The sequence below is a fragment of the Xenia sp. Carnegie-2017 genome, unplaced genomic scaffold (assembly GCF_021976095.1).
Source record: "Xenia sp. Carnegie-2017 unplaced genomic scaffold, XeniaSp_v1 HiC_scaffold_4, whole genome shotgun sequence".
NCBI classification, from domain to species: domain Eukaryota; kingdom Metazoa; phylum Cnidaria; class Anthozoa; order Malacalcyonacea; family Xeniidae; genus Xenia; species Xenia sp. Carnegie-2017.
Window position 1 is genome coordinate 4346907 of NW_025813504.1, and position 11702 is coordinate 4358608.

Below are 11702 nucleotides of genomic sequence, written 5' to 3' on the forward strand. Positions count from 1 at the left end.
CGGCAAAAGTTTTTTAAAATCGCGAAGTCGGAAACCTGGTAACTAATACGTCACAGTAGGAACCGGTTCGCATCTCAGCTTGTTTACAAATAGTAAAAATTATTGTACAAAGGTCGATATTTACAATCAAAACTTTGAAATTTAAACGATTTATCCAGCTGTGCAGACAAAATGCGGAAGCGCTAGTAAGCGAATTTGATATATTGTGTAACGTAGTGTTTTGCCAAATCTACTGATCGTAATACTCAATTCTTATAAATTTATCAATATGCTGCCCATGGAATATTTGTCGAACAAAGGAAAAGAAAATTTGAAAATTTTGAAGCCTGTCTGGGATGTTATAACAGATTATTTAGTGATACTTTTAGTAATGTTATCCGTTCTTGTTGCTGGTATGGAGGTAACATCAGGCAGTTTTGAATGTGTAGCAGTTGTCAATTGTCCCAAAGCGTCAAAACCAAATTTGAATGCATCTTGGCTTCTCGCAGATTTAAAATTTCCCGATACATGTAAAAAATTCTACCGGTCTCAAACTACAAGCTTTGGCAAAAGAACGGAAGTCGTTACAGATCACAAAGTTAATATTATATACAAAAGTTTTGTCAATTCAGAATGCAGTAAAACCGTGATTCCAAACTACCTGTCGTATTTGTGGATGATTTTGTTCGTTGAGGCGTTGTGGCTTTTGATTCTCGACAATTTCTGGTTGAAACTTCCTTTAACTTCCTCGGTAATTGAAACATTTGTTGATCTCGTGATGGCGTGTTACGATTCACCATGTACTAATTCCACAGTCACTTTAGCACTTTTTCAGCAAAGACACAATCGAACAAGCAACTATAGCAGAGTGTCAAACAACGATACTTCTGACTTGATCGATCATTACAACAATTTTGATTTCCTTCCAGACACTACCTCTACAAGTGCGTTGATGGGTTTGTATGAGAAAGTGCAAAAGCTAAAGAAAAACATATCGTCATCTCATTTCATTGAAAAAATTTCGAATCACTACACTATCAAAAGTGTGTTACAAATACTTTCAGTAATAACGTTTCTCGTTATTAATTATAATTACTCGAATGATTTAAAAGACAAGATGACGTGTATACTGCCTCAACACATTCCCATCCCTCACGATTATTTTTTGTGCTCCCATAACCTAGCTCCTGCCATGCATGTTATTGTTCATATTTATAACGGAGTTTTGGCAGTGAGTGCAGTGATATTCTTTTTCATAGTTTTTTGGACAGTCAAATTGCGTCGTAAAAACTATGAATATATTTTTTCAAACAAAATATCTCCAAAAATTGACGATCAGCTATCAGACATAGATCCGGTAGAGGAAGATCTGGGTTTTCTACTGCATCTATTGCATTACTACAACAAAATGTACGTCATAAGATTCGCTCGTTTTCTTTCTGAAGAGAACAAAAAGAAGATTGCGGTTGCCCATGCTTTAAACATGAGATTTCCAGTTGCATATCTCAGGGTTATGTTAGATAAAGAAGAAAAATTGTCTTTTAACAATCTTCCAGGAATTCCTCGTACAATTTTTGATCCTATGATTTCCGAAAACCTTTTGAACCTTGAATTTAGAAACTGTTATCTTGAAGTGAATGATTTTGATAACTTCCAGAAGCTCATCAGACTGAAATGTTTATTCATTGTGGAGTGTGGCCTCGATTTGATTCCAGAGAAAGTGTTTAGTATGGCATGGCTGGAGGAGCTCCATCTCAATGGAAACCTTATAAAGAAGATTACTGATGGCATTTCAGATTTGAAAAGTCTTTCTGTCCTCAAGGTTAGCGACAACAATCTCCAAGACATTGATTCCGGTTCGTTGTCAAAATTGGAAAATCTGAAGTCACTTGACATTAGTGACAATCCTAATCTGAAAATGGATGCTCTACGTGAGGTCCTTCAATGTAGAGAATTGCAAAACTTGGTTTGTCCGTCTCATCTCATGAACAAAGCTACACCAGACAAGCTGAATGATATCGATCTAGAAAGGTTACGCAATCTTACTAATTCAAACTAAGCCCGAAAACATTTTAAGTAAATTTAGAGGCTAATTGCAGGTTTAATCAACATTACTACGCAACTTATCGTTTAGAACTTAGTTTACCAGTTTTAAATTAATTCAAAGCGCACAATATTTGTATATGTTAATAGCATTCCTTAGCGACCGTGCAATTGATCCAATGAACGTTCGTTGAGCGAGTCACGTGATAGAAATTCAAGTTATGAAGGACTATTTACAGGAGGTGATGAAGGCGGTTAGCTTGCAGCACGTCAGCACCAAACTGTGTTAGCGCTGATGCAAACTACTACAGCCTTGATTATAATGGAAAATTCTAAAACACTAGTTAAGAAATAAAAGATGTTTACTGTGTTTGCACAGGCTTATGCAAACAGATAACAACCTTTGGGAAAATTTGAGAGCAGATCAGTGCAAGCCCGAGACCGAAGCACGAGTATTGCACATGCTCGCGTGTTCATTGTTAAGAGAATTAAGGTGCATTGGTATTGATTTTAATTTTATTACTTGCATCATTACAAACTGAACAATGAACATAACTGTAGCACTATAATTTAAATATAAACAAAAAATTTGAATGAACAAAGTCATTTATATCAATTTACTTAATAATAGGTAAGACAGCTGATTTTAGTTATAAAGCTTTCTTCTTGGTTTTCTCGAGTCGCTTTCGTAGTTCTGAAAGATCCGTCGAACTCTCCCCAGACCTCTCGTTGCTGGCTTCCATATCAGCACTTTGTGGTTTTGGCTACAAAATGGAAAAAGCGCATTCAACTCGGCTTAATTGTAAGTCAGCAGACAATAAAACTTAAGAGGTTCTGGTCAAATATTTCTATAAATCCTAAATAACAACTGTCTGATATCACCAAAGTCACACTGATCAAATTAAACTAAAAAAACTTATTCTGAGAGTATTCCATAACGTATTGTCAAAATTCAGTGGGAAGGGAGGGGGGGCAGGAGGAAAAAGTTTAATGAAAAAGATGAATGATTTCCTTTCAAAAGAACACGAAAACAAACTTTAACTGAGCATTCTACACTAGCTATTGAAGTCAGAATGAGGTTATTGTCGACAGTTTCCAAGCCTTCGGGTGTTTTTTTCACTGCAATGGATCTGGCTGTATTGCTTTTTCCAGCTGAAAGAAAAAAATAAGTATTATGAAATCATAAAAGTGTAAAAGATGTCAGGCTAGTTTTCGATGATAAAAGGAAAAAAGGAAAGGAGCAATGATATGTTTCCAGACGTTCATTATGAATGGGGCGCACATCGACTGATAAACACAAACCCTTGGAAAACAACAGCAATTCTTTGTGAAACAATAAGGAATACTTCATTTAAGCGCTAATTTTGTGAAAAAATTGTCGGCACCTTGCAGGTACATATAAAAGTTTGATCCTCTTGAATACGGCTATGTAATTATTAGACTATCCATGTGAACATGGCTAAGTAATCACGTGCCAATCCTGGCGAACATGGCTACGTAATCACCAGATTAACCATATAAGCATGGAGCGAACATAACAATGCACGTGACTTGTTTACCTCCTTCGAGCGAATATCTCCATATTTATTCTGCAATAAAGCAAGCCGATCACGAAAGTAGGATGGGTCTTCTAAATACAAAAGTTCGATCTTTGAGCAAAACATATGAAAGAAAAAAAGATTAAATGCGTAGTTTAGGAATAAATGACGCAAAGCATTACGGTATAGATGCAACTGAACGTTACAACAGAACAAACTCCAATGGCCAGTTAACACAAACAAATGCCATGTAAAGCTACACTTTTTTACTTATACTATGTAAATAATTTTGTGTCTATTCATTATAAATAAACATTAAATGCAATTTTTCTCTTTTTTAGAAATGAAGAACTTCGCTGAAAAATATTCATTGAGGGGGGAAAAATTCGACAGATTTAACAATGCTGTAAACGTGTGTGGAAAAAGAAATTTGAACTTTTGACTGTGAATGTTTCTTGAGATTCTGGAGGAAATTTTGGGGTTAAAACAGTCGACTGCCATTGCGTCCAAAGTTAGTAAAGAATCGAAAGTAAATTATAATGATTCACAAGTAAATATTACTTTAAATATATAAGAGAAATGTGGGGATGCATGACAACGACGACTTTCACATACATTTCGGAAATTATGTTATTTTGATCAAAGAATCTTTTATATGTTATTCAAATCACAATGACTTTTCATAAAATTGTCTTACTTACCCGTAGTTTATGCGGTGGTGTGTCGCACTTCGATATTTTCTAGAAAACATTGAAGTTTGATTAAATGCTATTACTCTCAATGTTTATACAACAAAATAAAATATTTATTAAATGTGACACAAACCACATATTTCTTGTTGTCGTTTATAAAACATTGCGGAAAAAACATAATCTTAATTAACAAAACATTGGAAAACTAAATCTAGTGAATGATTCATTGATGAAGTTCCATAATGTACGACCAAAGAAAAAACAGTGAGAAAAGTTAATCATTCGGTCTGTAAAAATTGACATAATTAAGTTAAATTCTCTGTCGCTTTGTTTTTGCACTTTCTATTCATGCTCCGATTCGCACGATGTGCAACATGAAACCTAAAGGCCCGTTTTCACTAAAGAAAATTGTGCACGAAACGTATAATTTTCCAGGTTGCGCATGCGCTAAGTAAGGTAGAAGACGTGACCAAATCTTCAAGTGGAAAAAAACAGAATGTTTATTCATGCACAAATGTCTGAATTTTGTCTATTTAGTCAGGTAAGAGCATGCACAACCTGGAAATATATACATTCCATAAAAAATTTCCTTAAGTGGAAACGGGCCTTGTAAAGGTTCAAAGGCAAATTTTCCATCTGTAATTCATGATTAGCTTAACGGCATATCAGCAAGCAAAACACCTTATAAAGGGCATTAGACCAGAACATATTAATTTTTAAACAAACTTTTCATTCAGCAGAAGTTTGATAACGACAGTGTACTTCCCAAAGCAGTTTAAGCGTGTTATCCACTAGCCACGTATCGTAACGTATCGTAGTAAAACATAACATCGCGCATGCGTTCTTGTGCCTATTGACCATCAAATTTATAAGCACGCATACACCATGTTACGTTTTGCTACGATACGTTACGATACGTGGCTAGTGGAAAACAGGCTTTATGCTTATGCATATCTCTTTTCATTCTCAAGATATGTCCGATTTCCAAATATTTGACCTCATTTTGCACAACGATTCGCTGCAAACTTTCAAAACATCCTTTAAATTAAAGGCAACATTTGGTTGAAATGATCAGGCAAATGTCTGCACCATTAATTCTTCACAATAAAGGAAACTCTGCTTGGTTGATATAGCATATCAGCAAATATACTTGACATTTCAAATTCTCTTAATGTAATGCAACGTCACAAGTTGCGTAAAGCATACATTACATAAAGTACAATAACTTGACAGTCAAAAGTGATATGAATAAACTGTCTTTAAAAGATACACTGTACTTTTCAAAGTTATGTTAATTGAAAACGTAGTCTGAATAGTCTGAATTTTTGAGTCATATGCCAAAGTAAAAGTTACAACGAACTTTTCATTTTTAGCGAAAGAAAATTAACTTATATCCGGGCTATAAAGTAAGTGGTTTGAACCCGGGAGTATCGTTACATGTTTGTAAATGTAGATCGTCCATGTTGGTATAGTCGAGAGAAGGACTGTTTTTGTTGTTGTTGACTGATGTTTCGACATTTGACTCTGAAGATGACTACCGCTTAGATTTCGAAACGTCAGTCAAGAACAACAAAATTAGTCTTTCTCAGGACTATACCAACCTGGACGATCTACATTTACAAACATCCCGGCTATCCCACAAGTCGTTCATTTGTGGGTGAAATGATTTTTGTTGGGAGAATAGTTTACCTGTGTTATCAATCTTGCGTTCGTCTTCGATAGTTTTGAGACCTCGAGCGATATATTTTTGAAAGAAATCCGACGTCTGCTCGAGAAAAGGCTCTATGTCCACATCTTTATGCTTTAGTCGAAAATTGTAAAGAGCCACGAGACCCTATAAGAATCAAAACTTCTTCATTTAAAAAAATCAACAACCGACAGGTCTCAAGTACATTATAAGAATGACCAGTACATAATCAGTGGAGAAGTCAGCCCGATGATATAGTCCAGGTACTTAAATTTTTACTTAAAGATTGTTAGAACACAGAGAAATACCAGACGTCAATATAAATTTTTACTTAAAGCTTGTTAGAACACAGAGAACACATTGGTCTGGTATTTCTCTTTAAAGACCTCGTGCTCGATTAATAAGGGTTTAGTATATATAAAGAGTTCACCACAAAATTATGTGTTATTTCATTTGTAAAAACTAGACACATCCAAATCCTATAGTACCTCTTTCGTAGTCTCCTTGGTCCCAATCTTCTTTAAAATATCCCCAAGTGAGTCGTGCATATCCTGACTAAGCTTGAGTGTTTTCATCTTCGGAGTTATCGGCTTTTAAGAAGAAAAACAAACTAAATGAATAAATTTGTGGGCAATGAATGAATGAATGAATGAATGAATGAATGAATGAAAAATGAATGAAAAATGAATGAATGAATGAATGAATGAATGAATGAATGAATGAATGAATAAATGAATGAATGAATGAATGAATGAATGAATGAATGAATGAATGAATGAATGAATGAATGAATGAACAATTTTATTTCAACACGCTAACCATTGTCAACAAGTGATTTGTTTTCCACATGGGGCGTGCATGGCAACATTTACAAATGATAAAAAACTGTGCTCTGTATTCTAAAATAGCTCGAATTAGAGCAGTAAGATTAGCTACTTCACAAACATTTGAGCTGTATAGACAGCATATAGAATTTTTATATTTAATAAGTGAAGTACACGCCTTTCAAAATCTTTCAGAGTGCTTTCTAAACTTAACTAGCAAGCAGTCGAGAGCTTAAAAATGTGGTTAAACTTTAGGTGGGATGATAGGATGGAAATCGGGTCTTCAAGAGTTTTTCATACAAAATCATCGTAAAAATGCAGTTCAGAAATTTAAACAACTTAACTATGGTCAGATATAGGAGACGTTTAAAATGAAACTCCGAATAAAAAAGTCTCAAAAAATTGAAAATCTAGACAAACACGCTCGCCGGAGGAATTTCAAAGGCCACAAAACCATGCAATACGAAGTTCGCATGGATATGTGTAATGAAATGAAATGTACCGCCTTTTAACAAGTCAATCACCTAAAGGTATATAGTTTCCCAATACCTTTTAAGTGGCGTTTTTTAGAAAAGGGAGCTGAAAAGAGACTGGGGGCTAGTTAAGTTCTCACGCAAAATTGCTTGCGCGTACTATTTCACTCAACGAATGTTTTACTATTACATTTTATTTATCAAAATACAGCCAATCCAGTTCGTGCTTAAGTGCATTTTGAAAAAAGTAACACGTGACGTAATTTGTATGTTTTCAAACAGAGCATGTGACTATTTTGACATTCACATTTGCAAGTTTTAAACAAATTAACGCTTACACCAAAGAAAAAAAGCATAATTAACAATCGTATTAGTCGTGAGTTCATTGTGAGATTGACTTCAATGTTTATTCTGGTTTTGGTACATTTTAAAAGGGGGAATAATAGAGGGGGAGGGGTGGGGTGATAATTGAAACTAGGCTGGAGGCCAAATATTCATTAATATTCAGTGAAAACCACCTAACTAACATGAATGGTAAATCAGACACCAGCACTAAACACTAATTATTCGCTTTTTAAATAAATTATTAAATGAAGTATAGAATCAACCGTACTTTAAATCATTGATAAACCTTGATGATATAGTTAGATAATTATTGCGACTAAAGTTTTGGTTTTTATCTTTGAGAGAGATCGAAGAATTATCAATCAACATTGACATACGTTCAACAAGAAGAAAGACGTAAACTATACATGACCTAACGTCGACATGACACTTAAAGAATGTGTGTCAACCAAGATGCATTGCGCGCTAATCACTGCGTGACTGTCACTTTGTGGGTCGAGAAAATGGTGAATTATGTTATTGTTGTCCATGCAACTTAGACAAACGATGATAATTAATGTAAAATAGAATTTCTAATTAATGTTTTTTTTGATTACATTTTTTCTAAAATATAGAATTATTCACAGATAAACGAATTCTCTATCAAATTTATATGATCTAAAATCCAAACGATAAAATTACGTCACTTATAAAGTATTATTTTAGCTATATGACTGCAGGACCAGCTACTCCTGAAAATTTTCGTTATCCTCATTTTTACAAACTAAGAAACAAAAACGGCAATCAATCGATGAAACTGAACAAAATTCATTACCAAAATCAAGATTAAAGTAAATGGTTTGAGCCCGGTAGTATCGTAACATGTTTGTAAATGTCGCTAGTCCAGGTCAAACAGTATGGGACATACAGCTGCATGGATTTGGAATCTAACAACATTATAGACACACAACTTGTTCAGGTAACAATTCTTCAACAACTGTACATAAAACATGATTAGAATACTTACATAATTATGTTAAACAGTCCAATGAAGTGTCCAACTTTGGAGCAATGGAACTTGAGGGATGAAAAAGATGTATGGCAAAGTTTGATGAAAGTGGGATGAAGGTGAAGTCAATGACCACAGACAGACATGCTCAAATCAATTCCTACATGTCAAAACTAAGACCAAAAAATCGAGCACTACTTTGATGTATGGCATGTAGCAAAATTTATAGATCATCATAACAAACCAACCTTTTACACATTTTATCAATAATCAAAATCCAACAGGAATCAAAAAGAAAATTTTGGCATCATCAAAAAAAGTGGTTGCAAATTATTGTCAGATTGGGCCCAATCAATTTCCAACCATGTATACTGGTGTGCTGCTTCTAGCAATGGTGATGAAGAACTTGCGAAGGCAAAGTGGTTGTCAGTTCTCAACCATATATGTGACATCAACGAGGGACATAGTGATGTATTCCCAAAATGTGAACATGATATGTTAGAGCCTAGAATGTGGATAAAAAAAGGTATTGTAAGCGAATAAATTTCAAAGTAACATCAACATTTTTTTTTTTGTTAGCTAACTTCTGATCTTAGGTTCAAAACCTTATGTTGAACTGTCTTCGATTGTTGAGTCCAAGTATCTCATGAGAGATATTGGAAAACTCAGTTATCAGAAGCAGACTTCATACATCGAAGGTTTCCACCGAGTGGTGATTCTTTTTGCACCAAAACGTACCCATTTTTTTATACAGATCAATGGAAGCAAGGTAATATAATTATGACTTGTGTATGATTACTTAAAAAAGTCATCATTGCAAAAGCAATAAGTTGCAGTAATTGTAAACATAAACTTAACATTCGTTCGTAGATTGTATATTGCTGCTCTTCATTTCAATGAGAATGGAAATAAAGCTCAGAAAACGAAGAATGATGAGCAAATAGAAGAGGCAATGATTTGGAGAGTGGCTTACTCAAAGTCAAAAGAAAGACAAGGGGTCATCAAACCAGTGAAAGTTGACAGCATTTATGGTTAGCACAGAAAAATAAACTTACCTTTTCTCAAAGTGCAATGCAAAGCCAACATAAATAATGATTTGCTTTTCAAGATATGTTAAGGACTTGATGAAAGAAGTTTTGTACTGCAGATGCATTAATCCAACGCTGTCCAAAGCTCTTGATGTCGTTGGAGTGAAAGAAATACCTGTCCCATTGACTCACCACAAATCAAAAATCAGCAAAGCTGAAGCCATTAAGCAACATAAATCTCGCTTTAATAAATAAAATGCAACTAACCATTCAACATTTCCAGTTCTGTGAATGTATTCATCTTCGCTTTCCGATGACGAAGAATTGTCATCATTTTGACCACCTTACGCGTTGGCCAAAGGCTCAAACATGTAAGGTTGTACCTCATTGTTATTGATGACAATATTATAATCGGCTTCTTCTTGAGAAGAATCCATTAATTTTTGATAAATAAAAAACAGTAATAGCAAACTACCGAAAGCCGTGCAAGCACTGCATGCAAGTCGTAGAACGATAAAAGAACGATGCTTGTTTATGTCAACTTATACGTCACTCTTTCCCAGTTCCCAGACTTAAACAATCTCACTGCGTTTTAGCAATGGTCATCGAATATCGTGTTTTTACCGATTATAACCCTAAATATCTTTTGAAATATTTTGCGGACGACTTTGAAACTTGGTACGTCTTATTTTCACGCTATAGGCATTAAAATGAAATAAATTGTCTTCTAGCTTGCATGTGTCCTTTAACATATAGCTTATGAGAAGTACCTCAATTTAATAAAGACAGATATTTCAGTTAACACTACACAAACTATCTGGCTTATTTTTGTATCTTGCTGTTTGTTGAAGCATTGTGGCATATAATTGTTGAGAATTTCTGGTTGAAACTTCCTTTAACTTCGCTTATAACTGAAACATTTGTCGATCTCGTGATGGCGTGTCACGTTTCATCTTGTATTTATTTTGCAGTTACTTTTACACTATTTCAGTAACTCCAATCAAAACCCGTGGTATGTCACTGACTCGTACACTTACCCAACCCAATTTTTTCCTCGCGATTATTTTCTATGCTCTCGTATCGTTGCCAGTGGGCCTGTGGAAAGGCAGTCAAAAACTAAGGAGGCAATACAGTTTTATATATAATATATGTAAAACATGATATTTAGGGGGTGGCGAGAATTTTAAACAACAGGGTTCCCAGTTTATTTTACATGATATCTGATAAGGAAAAACAAGATGTGTTATTGTTTCATCACTCTATGAATTTTGAGGGTGCAAAAAATTGTAAATATACTCATGCTAATGCAATATCCAGGGACGCCGGAACGGCAAAAGGGCAGGAGGGGCAAGCCTTTGTGGAAGGGCACATTAGTGAAATATACTAAAACTAATCTCATATTGATAAACAGCAAAGAGATGTGCTACATGCAATACACTGTACAGAAGCACATGTCCGCAGTGTTGGTCGATAAATATTAACGATAATATAACTATCAAACGATGTAACGTCACTAATTTACAATTTGTAATGTATTGTAGTAGCTTTATCAAGATTGAACTGATGAATATTAGATTCAAAATCCGTTCTACCTCTAATCGCATTACCTTGGCGTAAGAGTGTTTTTAATGTTTGAAGATGTGAAATTAACCTTTTCCGTATTAACTGCTGCGTTTCAAGAGCAAGCGAACTGCAGGCTATGCTAGACAATTGCCCTTTGTCTGATGTGGCACAAGCTTCTTTATGAGCGTAACTGTTTTCATTTTCGTTGAATTTCTCACGGCCTTTTTTTCAGTTATCAAATCCAACTTCATAACTGCCAAACACTCCCTTTATCTTAGAGTGAGTAGAACAAATTTCGCAAAAAGCCTTATTTTTTTCTCGATTGTACACTAGCCACTCATAATTTCGTAACCACTGACCTTGGAAATATCGACCATGATTCACACTACTTTCCTTGTCTTCACTTGTAAAGTCTTTCTCGTGTTTTACCCATGTCGTTTTCATGCATATCTTTTCTGTTTCACCAATCAGACTTTTCGGTTTGGACCATTTTTGTGACTCACAGTCTGAGGCTTTTTCAGTGTTGACAGTTATTACAGTGT

The 11702-nt window shown here is 34.8% G+C and overlaps 2 protein-coding genes across 2 annotated transcripts; one reads left to right on the forward strand and one right to left on the reverse strand.

The window, feature by feature from the left end:
• Nucleotides 1-268: 268 nt before the first annotated feature.
• LOC124455888 (volume-regulated anion channel subunit LRRC8D-like) lies at nt 269-2038 on the forward strand. Its single transcript, XM_047006500.1, has one exon. It carries the CDS (start codon nt 269-271, stop codon nt 2036-2038), a length of 1770 nt encoding a protein of 589 aa, XP_046862456.1.
• Nucleotides 2039-4261: 2223 nt separating this feature from the next.
• LOC124455774 (cytoskeleton-associated protein 5-like) lies at nt 4262-6490 on the reverse strand. Its single transcript, XM_047006408.1, has 3 exons — nt 6428-6490; nt 5942-6086; nt 4262-4300 (listed from the first exon to the last, which is right to left on the reverse strand). Exons 1-3 carry the CDS (start codon nt 6485-6487, stop codon nt 4269-4271), a joined length of 237 nt encoding a protein of 78 aa, XP_046862364.1. The 5' UTR covers nt 6488-6490; the 3' UTR covers nt 4262-4268.
• Nucleotides 6491-11702: the final 5212 nt, after the last annotated feature.